The sequence below is a fragment of the Phacochoerus africanus genome, chromosome 5 (assembly GCF_016906955.1).
Source record: "Phacochoerus africanus isolate WHEZ1 chromosome 5, ROS_Pafr_v1, whole genome shotgun sequence".
In the NCBI taxonomy this organism is placed as follows: domain Eukaryota; kingdom Metazoa; phylum Chordata; class Mammalia; order Artiodactyla; family Suidae; genus Phacochoerus; species Phacochoerus africanus.
This window is the reverse complement of record NC_062548.1, coordinates 49846095-49867541: the sequence shown is the minus strand read 5'-3', so window position 1 is coordinate 49867541 and position 21447 is coordinate 49846095. Positions and strand designations below refer to the sequence as shown.

At 57.0% G+C, this 21447-nt stretch overlaps 1 protein-coding gene across 2 annotated transcripts; it reads left to right on the top strand.

Annotated features, from left to right (window-relative positions):
- The first annotated feature begins 5320 nt into the window (after positions 1-5320).
- On the top strand, positions 5321-20842 carry PROM2 (prominin 2). Of its 2 annotated transcripts, none has more exons than XM_047781221.1 (24): positions 5321-5712; positions 6296-6345; positions 6730-6932; positions 7029-7149; positions 7874-7937; positions 8188-8277; positions 8567-8766; positions 9122-9196; positions 9965-10028; positions 10277-10436; positions 10774-10926; positions 12091-12214; positions 12762-12853; positions 12982-13066; positions 15422-15568; positions 16043-16114; positions 17108-17200; positions 17340-17393; positions 17727-17807; positions 18039-18107; positions 18765-18854; positions 19071-19177; positions 19532-19602; positions 19761-20842. In XM_047781221.1, the coding sequence occupies exons 1-23, from the start codon at positions 5463-5465 to the stop codon at positions 19593-19595; spliced, it is 2508 nt and encodes an 835-aa protein (XP_047637177.1). In that variant the 5' UTR covers positions 5321-5462; the 3' UTR covers positions 19596-19602; positions 19761-20842. The 2 variants fall into 2 exon arrangements, with proteins under 2 accessions (XP_047637177.1, XP_047637176.1); XM_047781220.1 differs by having other exon boundaries at positions 5322-5712; positions 19532-19606.
- The last annotated feature ends 605 nt before the right edge of the window (positions 20843-21447 follow it).

Below are 21447 nucleotides of genomic sequence, written 5' to 3'. Positions count from 1 at the left end.
TGGGCCTGAATCCCCTCTTCCAGGCCTCCACTCACTAGGAGCCTCTGCTGCCAGAGCCTGTGTCTTCTCCAAACTATCTGGAGGGGACAGAGCGTGGAGCCACTTTTTCCTGGCAGTTTAAGACTTTTGGCATGGAACTCCTGGGCACCTGGGCAGAATGTGCCCATGAGAAGACTCGGGGGCAAGACAGCTCTGGAGGATGTGGATAGTGGTGCTGTCAGGAACATCCAGGACAAAGAAATGGATGCACGGCACCTCCAAAGAGGGACCACCTGTCAGCTTCCCTTGCACTTGCTGTGATGATGGGAGGAGCCTGCACTGGAAGTGATGCTATAATAGTGCCAGCGGCCCATCTCCGGCCTGTGTCTTGTTTCCTGAGTCTGGTTCTACGAAGGAAATGTCTTCTCTTTAGATGTTTTGAGGTCTGCTTTCTTCAAGTCAAGGGAGACATTTAAAAAGAATAATCTAGGAGTCCCCATCGTGGTGCAGCAGAAATGAATTCGACTAGGAATTGTGAGGTTGTAGGTTCCATCCCTGGCCTCTCTCAGTGGGTTCAGGATCCGGCATTGCTGTGGCTCTGGTGTAGGCTGGTGGCTGTAGCTCTGATTAGACCCCTAGCCTGGGAACCTTCATAAGGCCACAGGTGTAGCCCTAAAAAGACAAAAAAAGACTAAAAAATAAAAATTAAAAAAAAAATAAAGAGAGTAATCTGTGCTGGGGTCTGTACACGGGGCTGAGGAGGATGTGACAGTGAATAAAGTAACTTGTCTACGTGAGGGAGATAGACTCGTGAGCAGGTGCTAGGGAAGGAGCCTGGGGGAGGGGGCCAGGGAGCCTCTTAGTGAGGACCCCTGAGCCAAGTCTTAGGAGATGAGCAGAAGTGGGGTGAAAGTTGGGGACAAGAGTAAAGAGGAGGAAATCCTCTGGCAGGAAGAGGACAGAGGGGGTGTCGCAGGGAGGGAAGAGCATGGTGTAATCGCCAGGGTGCACTGAGGGGGGTCTGGTGGGTGGCCAAGGGCCTGGCGAGACCAGTTAAAGAATGCACTTCTTTTTTTTTTCCTTTTACAGCCATGCTTGTGGCATACGGAAGTTCCCAGGCTAAGGGTCAAACCAGAGCTGCAGCTGCAGGCCTGCACCACAACCACAGCCACACCAGATCCAAGTCTCATCTTGCAGCAACGCCAGACCCTTCACCCACTGAGCGAGGCCAGGGATTGAACCTGCATCCTCATGGATACTAGGTAGGGTTCTTAACCCACTGAGCCACAAGGGGAACTCCAAGATTTCACATCTGTCCTGAGGCTGGTGCAGGAACCACTGGAGGGTTTGAAACCAAGGAGTCACATGGGCTGATCCCCAGTATCAATGGTCCATTCTGGAGAAAAGCCCAGGAGGTGGCACTGGAAGGACACAGTGGAGCAGCAGATGCAGGGGTGAGGGACAAGAAGTCAGGGATAGTTTCATGGTTCAGGGTCACCATGGCAAAAATTCTCCTACTCAGTGGACTATCCCCACATACCTACCTCCCACCACACTGGACTGTGGTGGCCTGGGGGATGCTGACTCACTTTGGCACTCAGTTTCTTCCTGCTAGGATTCAAGATGTGGCCTGCAGTGCTATGGGCTCTGACACCAGCTGATCTGGGAGAACAGGTAGCCTCAGACTGGCAGGACAGCCCTCTGTGCCGTGGCCTCTGTGGGCTCCTGGCCAGCGGGTGGTGGCGGGGAGGCTTCCACCCAGAGACCATCCAAGACAGAGCAGTGGGCACTCAGTGGGTTTCCTATTCCAGCCCCCAGACCACCTGAGGTCCAGCTCCATGTCCCATGCCTGGGCTCCTCGAATTCTCCATATCCCTATGATAAATGCTCACTTTAAAAATCTTTCAGCAGCCTAAGTGGATTTCTGATTCTTGCTAACAAAAGAGTAGTGACTTGCCGTGAGCTGTGGTATAGATCACAGACATGATTTGGATCCTGTGTTGTTGTGGCTGTGGTATAGGCCAGCAGCTGCAGCTCTGATTTGACCCCTAGCCTGGGAACTTCCATATGCCACAGGCACAGCCCTAAAAACAAAACAAACAAAACAAAACAAAACAAAACAGTAAAGCTCAAGAGTGGTAACGAAGGTGATGCTGTGCCCTAGCCATGATGATCTGTCCCCATGGGCTGATTTACAACCCATTCCTGGGGCACAGTGTGGACTATTGAGGCCAGAAGGAAGAGGAAGAAGCCCTCTTATCTGCTGCTTCGGTGAGAACTACTGGGTATCTCCTCTCTGTTTCCAGGAGGGTGGCACCAGGTAGCCAGAATGCCACACCTGGTGTCCTTGGGCCCAACTTCTGAATCAGGGCGGAGTCCCTCTACCTTGCCCAGGTCTCCACCTCCACACTCCCCTCCCTGACCTCAGGGCTGTGGGGTTTGGGAACCATCAAACTTCTGAGGATGTATGAGTCAGGGGTAGGAAAGTGACTCCAGGAAGTATTCCCAAGGGAATGAGGGCCAGCTTATCCCAGCTCATCCAAAGAATTTTAAAGGCCTGGAGTTCTCCCATTGCTCAGCAGGTTAAGGATCCAGCATTGTCACTGCTGTGGCTCTGGTTTCTGCTGTGGCAAGGGTTTGATCCCTGGTCCAGGAACCCCCATATGCCATGGGTGTGGCCAAAAAAAAAAAAAAAAGAATTGTAATGGACCCCAGAGGGTGCAAGAGGAAGAGGGAGCATGCAGGTGTGCCCAGAAAGGTAAAAAGAAAAGGAGGGGGCAGAATGCCTCTGGACTCCCCTCTCTACTTCTAGAAGCCCTCCAGCCCTGCTGCCTGCCAGCCCCACACTTCTAGAGGCTACTGCAGGGGCATTCCTGCTGCCCAGAGGCCCAGCCTCTACAAGGTCCACGTGGTCTGCTCCTCCAAGGAATTCTATTTAGCAGCAGTTTCATCTCTTTCTCTTTCTAGCACCCAAGGCTGACCCCTGAGCCCCATGTGCTTTCCCAGGTGAGGCTGGGGGGAGGGGAGGAGACTGGGGCTGATTAGCCAGTCTGATGATAGACTGTTCCATCAGGATCCAGCTCCAGAAGAAGACTCCTTCCTGGCTTGGCCACTGGCTGGGGAAAGTTCCCTCTTCCATGCCTCACTTTGCCCATCTATCAAATAGGCAGATTCAGTATCTTCATCAACCCTCCTGCCCCTAGGCTAAAAAAGAGGCTTGGTATGGCTCACTTTTTTCTTGGCAGAACTCTTATCTTCAAAGTATATTAGAAACACATGAAAACAATAGGAGTAGCAACTGATTGGCTTGATTACAATAGCTGAGAAGAGGGTAGGGAGGAGGCAGGACCTGGGGGCCTGGGCTGCTTATTTCCCAAAGTTCCAAGTGTTTCTAATCCTCCCGGGGAAGCTGGGACCTCCACTCTCCTGCTACTGGGATGCCCAGGTCAAAAAACAATGAAGACTAAATGGCAGTTGCTAGTTGCACCACAGGTGGATTCTAGCAAGCTGGGAAAGGGCCCTTTCCAGCCTGCTGGCAGCAGGACTAAAGCTAGAGAGTCGAGTTTCTGTTGTGGCTCAGTGGGTTGAGAACCTGATACAGTGTCTGTGAGGATGTGGGTTTGATCCCTGGCCCCGCTCAGTGGCTCAGGATTGGGCGTTGCTGTGGCTGTGGCATAAGTCTGCAACTGCAGCTCTGATTTGACCCCTAGCCTGGGCACTTCTGTATGCTGTAGGTGCAGCCATAAAAAGAAAAGAAAAAAAGAAAGTGATGGTCAGGGCAGTAATTCCTTCCAACAGCTCACTTTGGAGGAGGAGAGAGAAGAGGAGCAGGGGGCTCTGGGGAGACCAGCCCTTCCTGATGGCAGCCTCCAGGAAGCCAGCATGCCCCCAGGGCAGGTCCTGAGCTCAGGTGAGTCAGAAGGGAAGGGTGAGCAGTGGGAACAGCCTGCCTTTAGCGATTGGGCACAGTAACAGGGCAGAGGGGTCAGGGGCTCCAGGGGAGGTGCTGGCCCTGGACCCCGGGAACCTGAGGAGCATCCCCAGCCCCTTCCCTGCTGCAGCCTGAGCCTCAGCTCTGAGTCACCCTTTGATGAGGTTACATTTCCTGTCCGCACCCCGTTATTAACTTATTAACTGGACTCTTCCTTCTACCACTGCTTATTCTTGTCTTCTCCCCCCAGCCCCCCGTTCCGGCTCTGAGAAAACTGCAGGGACAGCAGTGGGAAGGGTGGGGACTCAAACCTAAGTCACTTCTCTACCAAGGACCCCAGCGAGCAGCCTCAAACCCCTGTGCCCCTCACCCACCCTGACAACCAGGGCTGAGCTTGGGGGTCGCAGAGACAGACCCAGCTCTCCTTCCAGGGCTCCTGTGGGGACTGCTATGGAAACTCACAAGGAATTTCTGATACTTCTTTGAAAGCAGGGAACACATGTTTGTTGCACGCAAATTAGGAAGCACAGATGAGCAGAAGAGAATGAAAAATTGCCAAAGATGCCACTCAGAGGTTTTATGCCTTCATTCCAGGTATGACTTCGTAATCAGCTACTGGGACTTGTTAGTGCGCTGTGAGTAGCTTGCAGGTCAAAAGAGTCATTTCCACATCATTTTCTTTAATGACTGCCCACTGTGAGATGCTCATTTTCCCAATCCCTTCACGGTGGTGAAGGGATTCATCCGGCTGTGTCCTGTATCATGAATAACGCTGATGGGAACATCATCCATCCATTTAACAATATTTCCCCACGACCTGCTCAACTATAAGTTCCCTCTGGGTACTGGGCTCACAGCCATCGACAAAACAGAGGCCTGTGCAGGCACATCTCTGGGCATATTCTTGAGCGTTCTGTCATGACTGGATGATGGGACATTGCTGGGCGGAAGGACACACCTTTACTGGGATTCACCCTGCAAAGGCCAGTGCCCATCTGAGTGGCCCCTCAGAGAGTCGCTCTGGACACAGCCTGGTGGCCTCTCTGGCCCAGTTTGGCCTGGCAGAGGGCCCGGGCATGACTCGAGGGGACAGAGGAAGCTGGGAGATGAACCTGGTTGCTTGGGCCAGAGCTTCACCGATGGCTGTTTTCCCAGGCTCTAGGTTTGGCTGCTGAGTCTGGGCACAGAGTGTAAGAGTTGAAAGTGGGCCATCCTAGATAATCCAGAGGAGCCGAGGTGCTTCCCTCACCTACTTCAGAGGCCGCCCTCGCAGGAGCATCTGCGCAGGGGAGAGTGCCCAGGCTCCCACCCCGGGCCCCTGGGGGCGGGTCCGGACCAGGCCCTGCCCCCACCCCCACCCCCCAGCTCAGGCCTCCGCCCCTGCCCTGGACGCTCTCCGGGCGGGTGCCCAGGTAGCCCAAACCTGTCGGGCCGGTTTCGAGAGCGGCGGGACCGAGTCTAGTGAAGGATGCATGGCCTGCCCCGTGCGCTGCCCGCACTCACGGCCGCCTGAGCCCGGACCCGCCCTGCCCGCAGCCCACCGGCCGACCCCATGGTGCGCGCGCCGGGCCTCCTGGCGCCCCTGCTGGGCCTGGGCCTGGGGCTGGCCCTGAGCCTGCCGGGGGCGGGCGCGGCCGCCGCGGACTGCGGGGCCCTGGGCCGGGTGGAGCGCCTGGCGTTTACCCCGGCGGCCAGGGCCCGGTGGCTGGCCCCTCGTGTCCGCGCGCCGGGGCCCCTGGACTCCCTCTACAGCACCGTGCGCCGCTTCCTCTCTGTGGTGCAGCTCAACCCCTTCCCGGCCGGTGAGTGTGCCCCTTCCCCGGGCGGGCCTCCGTGGCTATTGGGTCCCCACTCTGCACCCTAATTCCTCCTCCACCGCAGGGCGCGCTCACCCTTCGCAGGCACTTGGAGGGCAGGGTCCCCAACGCCCCCCCCCCCCCAATCTTCCTCCCAGAAGCTCTGGGCACCCAGGACATCACCTCCCTGAGTCACCTTGGGCAACCCCCTTTCCTCTCAGAGCCTCACTTTCCCTGTCCTAAAGTAGAGGAAATTATGTGGGAAGTGCTGGAAGAGCTGGATGAGATTTTCTCTGGGTCTGGTGGTGCTAGGGATTGGGAGGACCAGGAGGGGCTGCAGGACCCCTCCCAGCCTGTCCCAAGCTTCTTAGGGAAAGAGCTGCTAGACAAGGTCCCTTCTCAGCCAGGCTGCTGGCTTCCCTGGAAGGTCCAGGAGGAGCGGTGGGCCAGCCACACCCTCCAAAGCCTTCCCAGGGTGTTGTGGTCCGGGGAGGACCGCTTCTGGAGAACCCACCCTCACCTGGCAGTGGGGGTGGACACAGGGCTAGGGCAACCGCTGTCCCCAGATCCAGCTTGACTCTTTCCCTAGAGTTGGTAAAGGTCCTGCTGAACAAGCCGTCCTCTGTGAACGTGGATGAGGTGAGCACTGGCGCTGCTCCCTGGGGAGGGAGCTCAGGGTGAGTGCATGGGGCAGAAGGGGAAAGGCCTCCTCAGCGAGGCTTACCTTGCTGGGTGACCCCCAGGGTGGGGTCTCAGGTACCTTCCCCTCTTCTGACTTCACACCACAGTTCAGTCCTTAACTGGCCGAGGAGTTTGCAGTGAGCCCCACCTCTCGGAGTTCAGTTCCCTCTTTGTAAGATAGTAAATAGCAATAGGCATTGTGCATCTCTCAAAGTTCAAGGAGATGTGTATGATGTGCCTCCTGCCCCTTACCCCCATCGGGCCTGTGCCTCCTTTCCCTTCTGGTTTCCCGCTGGCATCTCAGGAGCTGGGACAGGAGGGTTGCCTTGCTGTTCATCCCAGGTGGTGCGGTATGAGGCAGGCTACATGGTGTGTGCTGTGATCGCCAGCCTCTACCTCGTGGTGGTGCCCATCGTAGGGCTCTGCTTCTGTTGCTGCCGTTGCCGCCGGCGCTGTGGGGGCCGAGTGAAGATGGAGCACAAAGCAATGGCCTGTGAGCGAGGCACCCTCATGGCCTTCCTGCTGCTGACCACCCTCGTGCTGCTGTGAGGGGCGCCCAGGTCAGGTGGGAGGTGTGGGCTGAGGCCCAAGGGGCCCCCCGGGCATCCAGCCAGCCCCTTTCTCCTCCTCCATCCCCTCAGGATCGGTATGGTCATTGCCTTTGTGACCAACCAGCGCATGCATGAACACATGGGCCCCAGTGCCGAGGCTGTGTCTGAGACTCTGCTTAGCCTCCGGGGTCTGGTCTCCGATGTCCCCCTGGTGAGCACCAAGTGACCCCTTACCCCCACATCCTCCGGTGTAGGGGCTAAGCAAGACAGAATAGGGTGGGTCCTGCAAATTAGAAAGTGTGTCCCTTTCAGGAGTTCCCATTGTGGCTCAGTGGGTTAAGAACCTGACTAGTATCCGTGAGGATTGATCCTGGGCCTCACTCAATGGGCTAAGGATCCGGCATTGCCATGAGCTGTGGTGTAGGTTGCAGACGCAGCTTAGATCTGGCATTGCTGTGGCTGTGGCATAGGCCAGTGACTGGGGCTCTCTGTGCCTCCTATTTCACCTCTAGCCTGGGAGCTTTCATATGCCCCGGGTGCAGCCCTAAAAAGAAAAGGAAAAAAAACAACAAAAAAAAAGTGGAGTTCCCATTGTAGCTCAGCTGTAACGAAAAGTCTGGCATTGCCAGGAGCTGTAAGCTCTGGCGTAGATTGCAGATGCAATTCGGATCCTGTGTTGCTGTGGCTGTGGTATACGCCAGCAGCTATAGCTCTGATTTGACCCCTAGCCTAAAAAAAAAAAAAAAGGTATGCCTTCCAGCATGCACGTGACTGCCCCCTGCTGGAGGTTTGCTGTTATCCATAAATGTACCCACAGTATCTTCAGGACGGATGGATGCCTTGCTGTCCTGGGTCAGGAAGGGCTGGGGAAGGGACAGGAGAGGGGCTGTCTGGGGACAGAGAAAGAACATACTTGTGACCCTGTGTTTTCCTAGGAGCTGCAGGCCATGGCACAGCAGTTTTCCCTTCCTCAGGAGCAAGTCTTGGAGGAATTGGATGGTGAGGGTTCCAGCTGGCAGTCTTGGCAGCTGGCAGTCCCTGCCCAGGCCTGCCTTGGGGACGCCCTCTCATCCCCTCATCCCCTGGGAACACCCTCTCAGAGGCAGGGATCGGGCCCAGCTGAGCAGCGCAGCAGCCCCCTGCTGCAGGACAACCCTGGGGAGCCCAGGGGAGGCTGGATAGCCTGGCAGGGGGTGGGGTGGGTTAGGCTTCTGGGGCCCAGCCCTGTGGACTGCCCTGTGCTCTCCAGGTGTCGGCAGGAGCATTGGGAACACGATCCACACCCAGCTCAAGAGCACAGTGTATGAGATGCTGGCCTCAGTGCTCAGCCTGGGCCAGGGTGAGAGCCTCTGGGGAGACAAGCCCTTCCCTCACCCAGCCTGCATTTCTTATGCCCCTTCAGCAGGCCCCACCCCTGACTTTCCCACGGCTTTATCCTAGGGTCCCTTCTGGCATCCCTGCCCACTCCTGGCTTAGTGTGCCCTGGGGCAGTCTCCACCCTAACTGCAGAGATTAATGACCTCTGGTCCCTCAGGTGGGGGCGGGAAAGACATTCTGCCTCTCACAAGGCCTCCGAGGAGGCCACTGGTAGCAGTGCAGACTGCTCAGTCCAGAGGTGGGTCTCTCAGCCCTGCAGGTCTCCGTGGACCACCTCCGAGCCCTGAACGCCACCTCCGTGGAGCTGCGGGAGGGGCAGCGGACCCTGGGGCCAGCTGTCCGGGGCCACCGGGAACGTCTCCTGGCCCTGCTGCGGGAGCCCAGCTGCCAGGGCTGCGCAGAGGCCCTGAACAGAGCCCGTGCTCTGGAGCTGGGAGCCGACTTCAGCCAGGTGCTGGCCCAGAGCGGAAGCCCCTTGGAAGCTGGCTGCTCCGGGAATCCTGGGCAGCCTGGGTCCTGGGTGTTTCCTGAAATGGACTCCTGATCCCTCTCCATGCACCTAGGGTTAATGGCCGTCAACCTGGCAGCTGGGCGAGAGCTTTCCTGGGCCATGTGCTGTGCTGTGAGCCTCATGTGGATTAGCTTCTTGAGTTCTCACTGCCACCCAGGGTCTTTGGGGCTATAATAGTCCCCCTCTTGCACAAAAGGACACTGAGTGTTCAGAGGCCTCTGCCCCCCCTTATATCCCTCCCAAGCCTCTCTGTGGACTTTGTCATTATACCCCCCTACCCCCTAAACCATTTCAGGTGCCCTCAGTAGATGATGTCCTGCATCGGCTGAAAGGTGTTCCAGAGGCCAACTTCTCCAGCATGGTCCAAGAGGTGAGTGCCTGCACTGGTCTCTCTGACTTCTCCCCCATGTACTTGGGAACTCAGATGCCAGGGGCCTCAGTTACCCACTTGGGGGTGGGAACCCAGTTGAACATAAGACTTGAGTCAAGTCAGGGCCTTATCTGCCAAGTGGTGCCCTGGGCTGTGGGCTCACAACGCTGATCCTTGAGTGCACACGGTCTGATGGGGAAGGCAGGCCTGGAGCTCAGAAGGAAGAGTTAGGGCCCTCAAGGGGTTGGGGGGTTGGGGGCTGGGGATGGCAAGGCACAGGCTTGCAAGCTGAGCCCCTGAGGGCAGGCAGGCTCTCTTGGGTGGAGCCCGGCTGTGGGGGAGGGTGCAGCATGAGTCAGCACCTGTGACCCAGGGCCTGGAAAATGCCAGGGAAACAATGAGTCAGCTGTGCTAGGTGACTAGAGCAGAAGGTTCCAGGAGGAAGGAAGTGGGAGCTGAGGCTGGAAGAATAGGTTGGAGCTGGACTTTAAGGAAAGAGACCTGGCAGTTGTGTGCAGAGTGGCTGAGAGTCTACTGCAATAGTCTAGGCAAAAGGGGTAGGGACAGAAAGGAGCAGTGTTTGCGGGAGTTGGCTCCGGCCAAACCAAAGGGAGGGGAGAAGAAAGCATTGACCAAGAGCAAAGGGAAGCTGTTTCCTGATTTCCTGGGTGGGGAGCACCAGATGGGGTTGCGTTTTCTCTGGACCTGTCCCCAAGCTGGGACTCCTGGGCAGAGAGCAGGAGGCACAGCTACATTTGGTTCCTGCAGGAGAACAGCACCTTCAATGCCCTTCCGCTCCTGGCAGCCTTGCAGATGGCTGATGTGGTAACAGGTGAGGTCCCGCCTGAGGGGCTGGGCTGGCTGGCTGCCCAGGACGCCCCCACCCCACCCCCACCAAAGAGGCTTGTTGCAAGAGGAATGGGGCAGTGGTACGGAGAAGGTGAAGGCTGTCCTCTTGGCTGGGCCTGGACAGAGAGTGGACCACCGCTGTGTGTCCCGGATGTTCTTCCTGTCCATCCATCTCCTCCCTGGGCCCCTGGGTGTCTTCTCCATCCCATATGCCCCTGCTGCTTTGGGCAGAGCTGAAGAAAGTGGTGGCCCAGCAGCCTGCAGGGCTGAGGACCCTGGTGGAAGCGTTCCCAGGCTGGGAGGCGGCTTCTCGCTGGAGCCGGGCACTGGAGGAGGTGGAGCAGAGCAGCCGCCCCTACCTGAAGCGGGTGCAGAGATACGAGAAGTACAGGTGACTGGGATCCTGGGGGGAGGGGGGTGGGATGGGCAGCTCAGCTTCTCAGCCACCCAGTTTCTAGCCCTCATCACTCCCCTTGTACTAAGTCCCTGCTTCCATTTAAGCCAAGACCCTGACTCATTGGACCTTGGTGTCCCCACCTGGGCAGTGTGCCCTGAGGATCTGAGCCTGGGGACCCAGTAGGAATAGTGGGGCCTTAGGAAGCATCCACCCCACACTGCGTAAGCCCCAGCCTTGGGGATCATGGTCCTACCCAGCCACTAGGTCCTCCACTGGCCTCTCCTATGCCCATTACCTTCCTCTCGGTGACACCCCACCTTCTCCTTGGCAGGTGGATCGTGGGCTGCGTGCTGTGCTCCATGGTCCTGCTTGTGGTGGTCTGTAACCTGCTGGGCCTCAACCTGGGCATCTGGGGGCTCTCTGCCAGGGAGGACCCCAGCCACTCAGAAGCCAAGGGCGAGGCCGGAGCCCGTTTCCTCATGGTGTAAGGAGGGCTTGGGAGAGGGGTAGCGTTTCTCCCTGCTGGGCTGGCATGTTCCTCTCTTGCCTGTGGATGGAGCCTAGTGTAGCTGCAGGAGCCAGTCCTGGGACTCAAGAGGCTGAGCTCTAGTTCTGCTTCTGGGCCAACTTGCTGGGTGGCCCTGGGCAAATTAGAACCCATCTGGGCCTTGGCGTCCTCACTGGTATCAAAGGGTTGGCCTAGAGCTGGAAGGGCAGATAAGCAGTGCTTCCCCTTCCCAAACCGGTGGCAACTCTAATAATCGATGAGCCTGGAGACAATCTCAAAATGCTTCTTAACCCAGCATCTGCAGCACCACCCATAGGGCATGGCCACCAGAGATAGAATCTGTTGGCTATTCTCAGACTAGTCCCATTCTAAGGCCGGGGCTGCCTCATTCACTTATGCAGGTTGGTCATGCCAAAAGGGTGCCCAGCCAAAGGCTCATGTGAGTGAAATCCAGCCTACATTTCACCCTCCAAGCCTTAGACCCCGGGATGGGACCATGCCCGTGTCACAGAGAAGCCCTGGTCAGTGGCACAGATCCTACTTAGATGCTCCAGGTTGCTGCCACCCCTGCTGGAGGTCATGGCTGGCCATGTCAGGCGGCCCTGTTGAGACTGAGCTCTGGAGCTGGTCACCTCCATGTGCCCTAGGCCCAAAGGCCAACCCGCCTGGCTCCTTGTTTATTTATTTTTTTTGGCCATCCTGTGGCATATGGAGCTCCTGGGCCAGGGATCAGATCCAAGCCACAGGCGTGACCTGCAGCTGTAGCAACGCTGGATCCTTAACCCACTGTGCTGGGCCAGCGATTGAACCTGGGTCCCAGCACTCCCAAGACGCTGCCAATCCCATTGCACCACAGTGGGAACTCCCATCCTGGCTCTTTGAGCAAAGGAGTGGCCCTCTCCTCTAGGCTACCAGGGCCTGCCAGGGGACTGGCTATGTGGGGGGTGGGGGTGGGGGGGACAGTCAGCAGTTCTGAGTCCTCACTCCTGCCCTGGAGGCTGAGTCCTCTGAGCTCCTTTCCCTAAAGTGGCCAGGGGCTGACTCACTGACCATGCTGGCCCTGGGATGGAGATGGGGGCAGAGGGTATGGTCCAAGGCTACCTCTCACTTCCCTCCCATCTCAATCCTGTCCTTCCCCAGGGGTGTGGGCTTCAGCTTCCTCTTCTCCGTGCCCCTCATCCTTCTTGTCTTCGTCACCTTTCTGGTGGGCGGCAATGTGCAGACGCTGGTGTGCCGGAGCTGGGAGAGCGGGGAGCTCTACGAGGTGGGCCTGCCCTGCTCTGGGACCCAGAGCAGCATGGAGACAGATGTAGGCAGAGCAAGAGGTTTAGAAGGAAGTGGGAGCCTAAGGGGGCAAGCGGGAGAGAGACAAGAGGAATGATGGAGATGGGGAAGGGGCAGAAAACCAGCAATAAATAAAGGGTGAGAGAAAAGAGCCAGCAATTCTGGGAGGCTGTCCAGCCCCCAGGCAGGGACCCTGAGGGGTGGCACCCAGCCCTGAGCCCCTTGATCTAACGCTGAGTCTGGGAACTGGGGTTCCTGGTTCCCTATCACATCCAGCAGGGGAGCCGAGATGCTGGCCTGGATCCTCTGCCAGAGACCAGGCAGGCCTCCTCCTAGAGATTCATGGGGAATGTCCCTGCCAGGAGTTAGGGTCCAGGGGTGATTTGAGTTAGAGGCAGGTTTGGGCTAGAGTCACAGAGGTGTGTATGGTCTGGGCTGTGCCAGGGCACTGTGGGACTAGGCCTTGTGCTGGGGTGGCCTCACCCCCCAACTCCAGGCCCATCCCCTACTCTGTGCCCCATCCCCAGTTTGCAGACACCCCAGGGAACTTGCCCTCATCCATGAACTTGTCCCAGCTTCTCGGCCTGAAGAAGAACATCAGCATCCTCCTGGCCTATCAGTGAGTGGGAGGCCTGGGCTGGGGAACGGGGTGTGAGGAGAGGCTGAAGTGAGTGTCCCATTAGGGTGTCACCAGCCCCCACCTGCCCTCCTTCTGTCTCATCTCCTACACCCGTGATTCCTCCTCAGGCAGTGCAAACAAGGGGCTGCACTCTGGAAGGTCCTGCAGCTCAACGACTCCTATGACTTGGAGAAGCATCTGGATATCAGCCAGGTGAGAGAATCTTCTGAAACACCACGGGGGACCCCTCCTGCTGATTCCCCCCTTTTCTGGTCGTGCTTTTGTGGAGGGCCATCCCCTTGAACCCAAAAAGTCTGTAAGAGTGATTGAGGTACCTCACAGGCAGAGGACTCAAGTGCCAGCTTAGGGCCTGGCCTATGGCTTAGAGCCCAGGGAAGGTTCCAAGGGTGTGTGGGTGGGTGCGTGCATGCCTGGAGGCAATGACCAGCTCTGAGCGCTGTGCTCTGGGAAAAAGTCAACACAGCTGAGGTTGAGGCCTGGACAGTGAGTGAGAGGGCTGGGGTGACCAAGGCCAGGCATTGGTTGGGATGCTCTAGTTGGGAGTAGGGAGGTTGGGAAGGGGGTGTGGTAGTGGAAATGATGGTGATGAAATTGGGTACCACTGGAGGAGGGCTCACCACAGCCCCCGCCTGAGCTCACACAGCCAGTAGGTAGTGGCTGGATCTGAACACCCACATCGCCACCATGAGCCTGTTTCCTAATCACTGGACTTTGCCAGAACTCGGTTTGTAGAACTATAGAGACTTCTCCACGCTGGCAAGAGACAGTTCTATAACAAAGAGAAAGAAGAGCTACCTTATGAGAGGAGAAGTACTCCGAGCATGTGGTTCTCCTAGGGGTGCACAAAAGCTGTGAACCCTGCCTCCTTTCCTCCCTCTGTGCCTAGATGAGGGAAAGGGGAGCTGCTGTGGCTCTGGGGCCCCCAGGAGCCCTTCCCCAGCATATCCTGGGAAAACCCACATTTCTCCCACCTGTCTCTCTCCTTACTCCTCCTAAAATGCTGACTCCTTGTTCTGCATCCTCTCCAGAAACCTTCCAGCTCCTCTTGAACCCACCACCAGGTCCTGGCCCACAGGGTAGCATAGCCCAGTGGTCCAGATTTCTGTCCCAACCCCCTGCCTTGAACTGTGGAACCTGAAGCAGTTTCTCTAATGCCGTAGCAGCCTCCTCCTTCAGCATCTCTAATCTGATGAGAGCTCCACCAAGCAGGCGCAGTCCTCATGCGAGGCCACAGGGTGCAGGCTGGCCAGGACAGGCTGTGGCAGGGGGGCTGGGCGGTCCAGGGAAGGGAGGGGTTTAGGTCACAGAAGAGTCTGGGCAGATGGGGCTTCAGGTCCACAGGGACTGGGCAGTGCTTGGGGGTCATCTGGTAACATACCAAGTGTGACCTTAGAAGAACTTGTCCTCCAAGGAGATAATAATGAGCTGACGATGCAGAGGTAAGTAAGACAAGGTGTGCTTTCCAGGGCACCAGGAGGGCTCTGCCCACCTTCAGACGTTCCCTGTACCTGTTACTGATGCTGCTCTAAGGAACACCCCCCACCCCCCGCCCTGACAGGATGGGCCTTTTCTCCCTCTGGGCAAGGCGGTGTCAGGGATGGGGAGAGGGGCACTGAGCTGGGCTCCATCCTCTGATGCTCCTCTCTGGCTTCAGTGTCTCATCTATTCAACACCGAGGCTGAATTTCATGCCCTTTAAATCTCTCCCAACAATGTTTGGAAAAGGTCGAGTCCTGTTTTAAACTGTGCTCTGTCTTAGAGGTGTGATTGTGTCTATTCACTCACTCATCCATTCATTCTTACACATTCAATAAACTTGTACTGCACCCACCACATGAGAGGCTCTGCTCTAGAAACTGAGGATTTGGTACAGAGTGGGCAGACAAGGTGCCCCCCACCCACTATGGAGCTGATGGCCATAAACAAGTACCCAAATAAGAACATAGCAAACAGGAGTTCCCACTGTAGCTCAGTGGTTAATGAATCCAACTAGGAACCATGAGGTTGAGGGTTCGATCCCTGGCCTTGCTCAGTGGGTTAGGGATCCGGTGTTGCCGTGAGCTGTGGTATAGGTCACAGACACGACTCGGATCCCCTGTGGCTCTGACTCTGGCATAGGCCAGCAGCTACAGCTCCAATTAGACCCCTAGCCTGGGAATCTCCATATGCTGCGGGTACGGCCCTAAAAAGACAAAAAGACAAAAAAAGGAAAAAAAAAAGAGCATAGCAAACAGGTGCAATGAAGACCTCAACACATGGCGATGTGATCAGTGGGCCAGGGAAGCTGTTTTATATTGGATGGCCTGGGAAGGTCTGTGTTGCTATCCTGTAGCCAGATGAGTGCTGAAGAGAGAGGGGTCTTGGTAGGGGTGAGTTGGATTTGGGGGGGGGTGGGGTGGGAAGCAGAAGCCTGCTGGGAGCCTGTCTGGGGCCATGAGCGTTCAGAGTGGGGGCCCTGAGGGCCGGGTGACTTGTCACCTAGGATAGCAGCTCTGGGGTCCTGGCTCAGCCACTGGGCGTAAACCCACCCTGCCCCCTTTCCTCCTAGTACACGGCCAAGCTGCAGCAGGAATTGCAGAAACTCAAAGTGGAAGTGAAGACTCTGGAGCTGCTGAGCCCAGCTGCCCGCCAGGACCTGCAGGCCCTGCAGAGCAGCGGGCTCAAGAACATTCACTACTCCAGCTTCCTTGTCGAGGTCAGCAGTGGGTACCACAGGCCAGACTGTGGCAGAACACAGGGGCCTGCGAAGGGAAGGGAGGTGGGAGATGTCTCGACTCGCCTTGCCCTTCCACCTTCCCTCAGCTCCTCTGAGGGTCCGTGGGGCCTCTTCTGTTGGCCCCAGGCCAGGTGGTGTTACCACCTGGACTGGGCGGAAATGAACGTGCCCCAGCAGAGCAGCACACGTCGCTGTTCGTGGTCCTGAAGGCCGTTGCTGTGGCTAAGGCTGGTGGGACATCACCTCTCCATTGGTTTACACCAGAGGGCGCCTCACTTTTTTTTCCTTTCTTTCAAATGGAAAAGGTCTCATATATCTCACAGCTTCAGGTCAAACCCTCTGTGACTGATGTATCACAGTAGACTTAGCTGGTGTGGGTACTTTTGAAAAGACTGGGAATTCAGGGGCTGGGGGAGCTGAGGTTCACGCCCTCTTGGCTTCTCTTGTCTCCAGATCCAGAAGCCTGTGGTGAACACCAGCGTGGAGAAGCTGGCCCAGGAGCTGGAAGGACTGTCCCAGACCCAAGTGAGAAGGGAGCAGAGACCCCACTGGGCAAACAGGGGACTGAGGACCCCCATCCCTGAGGGCTGAGGCTGTGGGTGCCTGGCTAGGATGAAGGGCTTTGCAGTGTCAGTCCTGACTCAATTTCTACCCTCGATTGGCTGGGTGGCCCTGGGCAAATCATGCTACCTCTCTGGGCCTTCGTGTCTTCATATCTACAAGTGGGTTATTCCCCTACCTCAGATTGGGTAAGGCAACTGGTCTGACATTTGGGCAGGTGTTTCTAGGGGCTTACTGCTTGTGGAATCCACTGACACAGGTACTGTGAGGAGAGCACAATAGATCTGGACAAATGCCCTCTGCAAACTTAAACTCTACTTGAAAATAGCATTTTGTGTTTATAAATATTAAGAGTTAAAAAACGTTCTATTCAGGGAGTTCCCACTGTGGCTCAGTGGTTAATGAATCTGACTAGGAACCATGAGGTTGTGGGTTCAATCCCTGGCCTTGCTCAGTGGGCTAAGGATCTGGCGTTGCTGTGAGCTGTGGTGTAGGTCCCAGATGCGGCTTGGATCCCGCGTTGCTGTGGCTCTGGCGTAAGCTGGCAGCAACAGCTCTGATTAGACCCCTAACCTAGAAACCTCCATATGCTGCGGGAGCAGCCCCAGAAAAGTCAAAAAGACAAAAAACAAAAAAATTGTCTTCAAAACATCTCATAGGCACTCCCGCATCCCCCCTTAATGGGTGATGGGTGATGGGTGGAGCAAGGCAAATTTGTCTATTTCAGCAGGTACCACTCTTGGACAGTTTCTATGGCATCTAGCGAGCTACGGTGGGACCTAGAACTTGGGCTCAGGCCCCCAAAGCTAGATTTGGCCCAGGAGCTTAAGGAAGCCACAGTCTTCAGCCTTAAGCCCATTTCCCACCTCCCTGTCTAGTTGAACAGTTTGGTAAAGGATGTTCTGGCAGGGCTGTCTTGGCCCAGGCACAGTGCCATTCTGATCTGTCTCCCCTCAGGGCAGTTCTCTGCTGGGGCAGCAGCTGCAGAAGGAGGCCCAAGGGCTCAGAAACCTCCATCAGGAGAAGGTCCTCCCCCAGCAGAGCCTCTTGGTAAGTTTGGAGGCCCAGGGAGCTTGAGACTGGGGTTCCGGGGAGGAGAAGCAGGGAGGGGCCTGACAGAGGGAGGGGTGCTGGGCAGACTTGCTTCCCAGTGATCTTTTCCCCTAACCAGTTCTGATCTCCTTCACAGGCTAAGCTCAACCTCAGTGTCCAGGCCCTGGCGTCCTCTGCCCCACATCTCCAGGTGGCTGCTGGCAATGGATGGGGGGTAGGGGGTGGAGCAGGTGGGCAGCAGAGGGAGGAAGGAAGTATGGGCCTGGGTGTCTTGGGATCACTCCTGCTCCACCTGGTCCCCTTGGAGGTTGAGGGTGGGGTAGGAAGAAATGAGGGGTGTGGCAGATCCTTGAGGACTGCTATCTTTGGTCTCTGTATCCTTAGGGTCTAACCCCCCCACCCCACCCCCCTCCTAGGTGAGTGTGTTGTACGTGGTGTGTTGAGTTCACAAATGCATGAATGAATGAGTGGCAGCTCCCTGACTGAGCAGGACACCAAGCTGAGCCCCTCTCCCCTCCCCCAGCTGGAGACCTCAGGTGTCCTGGACAATGTCACTCACCTGGAAGGAGAGCTGCCAGCCTGGGCCATCCGTATCCTGAGGAATGTGAGCGGAGACGATGGGGCGGGGGCAGGGGAAGGGGGCTGCCTCAGAGCCAGAGGCGAGTTGAGGGGTTCTGGTACACAGGACTCTCACCCTCAGGCTCCCCCAGCTCTGCCCCATCACTGTGGCTCTCAGGAAAGCCAGCTCATCCTGTCCTGATGGTGCCAGGCCCCAGGGGGCAGGGGAGCTGACCCTGGGACTCCTACCAGCCCAGGGTCCCTCTCTTTCTTGCAGGAAAGTGAGTGTTTCCTGACCCGGGAGATGGGCTACTTCTCCCAGTACATGGCCTGGGTGAGAGAGGAGGTGAGTGGGGGTTCAGATCCTCTGACAAGCTCTTCACCCTCTGCTGCCCCCGGGGTGCCCTAGGCCTTCGGCATTGAACCCAAACTCCCAAACCCACCATCTGGCTGGCTGCCTTCTGTCCACTCAACCTCTGCTACAGCCCTTCTCTGAGGCCCATGGGCCTGGCTGGCCATGGCTTTCTAGAACCTGCTGTCCACACCTGGCTCCCTGCCCTTCCTCGTGTTGGTCCTCTTGCCCAGCCTGTCTGAGGCCACCCAGCCCTTGAAGTCCATCTCCTCCTTCAGGCTGTCTTCCCCCACCACCATGTGCTAGGCCGGCAAGGGTCTTCTTTAATTGTGATTGTGTCCGTGCATGCATGTGTGTGTGTGTGCACAGTGCACAAACACGCGTTGCCTCCCTGTGAGAGTGTGACGTAGAGAACAGCTCTGGGCACACAGTAGGAACTTAACACTGGCTGGTGACTGAGTTGGGGGGAGGATGAATGATGAGATGACGTCAACATGTCTTCACCTCTGTGTTCCCACCTCTGTGTGTCTGTGCACAGCTGTGCCCTGGCTCCCCATTGTGTCCCTGGGCCCATCTGTGTCCCTGCCAACCTCTCTGAACACCTGCGGGTCTGGGTGTCTTGCATGGACCTGCATCATGTTGCCACCACAGGTGACCCAGCGCATCGCCACCTGCCAGCCCCTCTCTGGAGCCCTGGACAACGGCCGTGTGATTCTGTGTGACATGGTGGCTGACCCCTGGGTGAGTGTCCCCCAGTTCATTGGGGCTGGTGCACATGAAGCCCCCATGGGAAGGGCAGCTGAGCAGGGCCCTGCTCCAGGCCTGCCCCCAGTCCTTCCCTCCAGCTCTGAGATTGCTAATCCATGCCCCTCGTGGAGTCGGGAGGAAGGGGGTGCCAGCGAGGTGGGAAGATGCCGCTGCCCAACCACCGTGAGCTGACCTCACATCCTGTTCCAGAACGCCTTCTGGTTCTGCCTGGCCTGGTGCACTTTCTTCCTGATACCCAGCATTGTCTTTGCTGTCAAGACCTCAAAGTATTTCCGGCCCATCCGGAAACGCCTCAGGTGAGGCTGCCAGGACTGGGGATAGGGGTGGGGGCAGCAGGGACCCAGGAAGTGGTCCTTTCAGCTACTGGGACCGGCCCCCTACCCCACTCCCTCTTGAGACCCCCGGGTAGGGGAGGTTTGTGCCTGACCCTAAAGAGTCACAAACTCTGAGGAGCTCCAGGGCCAGAAAGTTCTTCCATGTGTCTGCCCCAAATCCTTCTTGCTGCAACATATCCCCCAGACAGCTTTTGGGAACTCCTCCTCCCCCTGGAGAGCTCCTGAGGCGAGAAATTCCAGGCTCTGGTTTTGTTGCTGTGTGGGGCTGAGGGTCCGGCCCTGGGGCTCACCCACTCTTTCCCTGCGATGCTGCAGCTCCACCAGCTCTGAGGAGACACAGCTCTTCCACATCCCCCGGGTCACCTCCCTGAAGCTGTAGGACCCCCGTGAGTAAGTTTCCCCACCCCCTTCACTCCTTGGTGCCGGGGTGGGGGTGAGAAGGGAACGGGGGATTTGGGATCAGGGGTCTCTAGTAGCGGGAAGGTTCTGGGGCTTGGCTGGGACTGACAGGCCTGAGCTCGTTTCTCCCCTCCCTCCCCTTCAGTCTTAATCCAGAACTGGGAGACTTGTCAGTTGCAAGGTGATGCCCGGGGCTGCCTTGGCCTGGACCAGAGGACTTCTGTCGCTCTTGCTGCCCAAGCCCAGGCCAGCATCCAGGCCTGGATTGTCCCCCGATTCCCGTTACCTGACCCCATCTTGCTGTTCCCTTGGCACCTCTTTCTGCTTGAGACTCTTTCATTCATTCTCACAAACATACTTTACGTCAGTAGAGGCTCAGAGCCAACAGGTTCTTCCAGGTGTCTCTCCCTTATCCTCCTTATGCAGTATGTCAGTGCCAGGATGAGCCTTTTCTCTGCTGGTGGATCCCCCTCCTCAGCCCCTTGAGTGGGACAAGGCCCTGCCCACCCTTACTCTGTCCCTCTGTCGCTCCCCCACTTCCTCTCCAAGCTCCCTGCCCCCTTTCCTCCTCTGGCCCCTCTCTGGCCCGTCTTCTCTCTGTTGCCTTCCAAGCTTTTACATCCCCCCCAAAGCCCTTTTCCCCCTTTGTCACCTCTTTACCTTATCTTGCTACCTGCTGGCCCCCAGGCACCCCTCCTGCCCAACCACATTAATCAGGTAGAGCCAGCAAGCAGGCCAGGGGCCATGGTGACCTGGGCCTGGGCCGGCTGCAGACTCTCCTTCACGGCCCCTGAGCCCAGCATTGCTCAGGGACCGGGGCCCTCCATGGGGGCTGGCCTGAATTTCTGGCCCCAGTGTGGGCGGTGAGGGAGGCCTGTACCTTGGCCTGCAAATCACGTTGCTGTCTGTCCCTTGGCTCCTCTCTGAGCACAGGCTCCCTAGGAAGCAACCTGGAACGTGGGCTGGAGCCGGAGCTCCCCTCTGGCTCCCTAGAAGGAGGCCTTTTCGAAAGCCCCCACCCAGCTTTCCCGGGAGAGATCTGGTGGCCACAGCAGAATTTTGTACTGTGTCCCTTCTATCCTGTGCACATGGTCTACTGCTGTCCCCAGTCCATCCCTGTGCCCTCCCTGCGTGCTGGACCCTGAGTTCCAGAAATGGGAAAGAGGAGAAGAGAGAGGAGGAGATGGATAGGACCTGGGATCCATTAAAGTGTTCTCACTTGGCTAAGCCTTGGCTCTTTCCGCTCTCCCAGGCTAGGGCCTTGGATGCGGTTGGTGTTTAATGTGTGTTTTTGGAGCAGAGAATCTAAGACCTTTTGAGTGTGGGCATCCAAGGGTTACCCCAGCAACCAGCTCATCTGGGAGCAGGCAGACCTGGCTTCACATCCTGGTCTAATGTTTGGCAACTGGGGCACCTTGAACATGATCTGAGGGCCCCTAGACCTCAGTTTCTCCATCTATAAATGGGGAGAATAGTCATAGCTACCTCATAGGTTTGTGACCATGTATGGAAACCCCATGGCAGGGGCCTGGCGCAAAACAAATACTCAAAAGCTGCTGCCTTTTTTTTTTTTTTTTTCCACGACTGCCCTGTGCCAGAGCAGAGCTGGGTCTAGGCAGATACAAGCAAAGAGAGAGATGGGTCCCTGTTCAAAGGAGCAAAGCCCTTAAGATTGTAATCTGCCAAGTTTCAGGCAGTGTCTGTTTAGTTGCAGCAACCAATTTGATACTAGAGATTGGGATGGTGCCTATACAATATTGTCACTATTGCAGGCACACTCTCAGAAAAGCATTCTTGAGTGTAACACAGTTGCCTCTTTTTGGCTTTTCCAA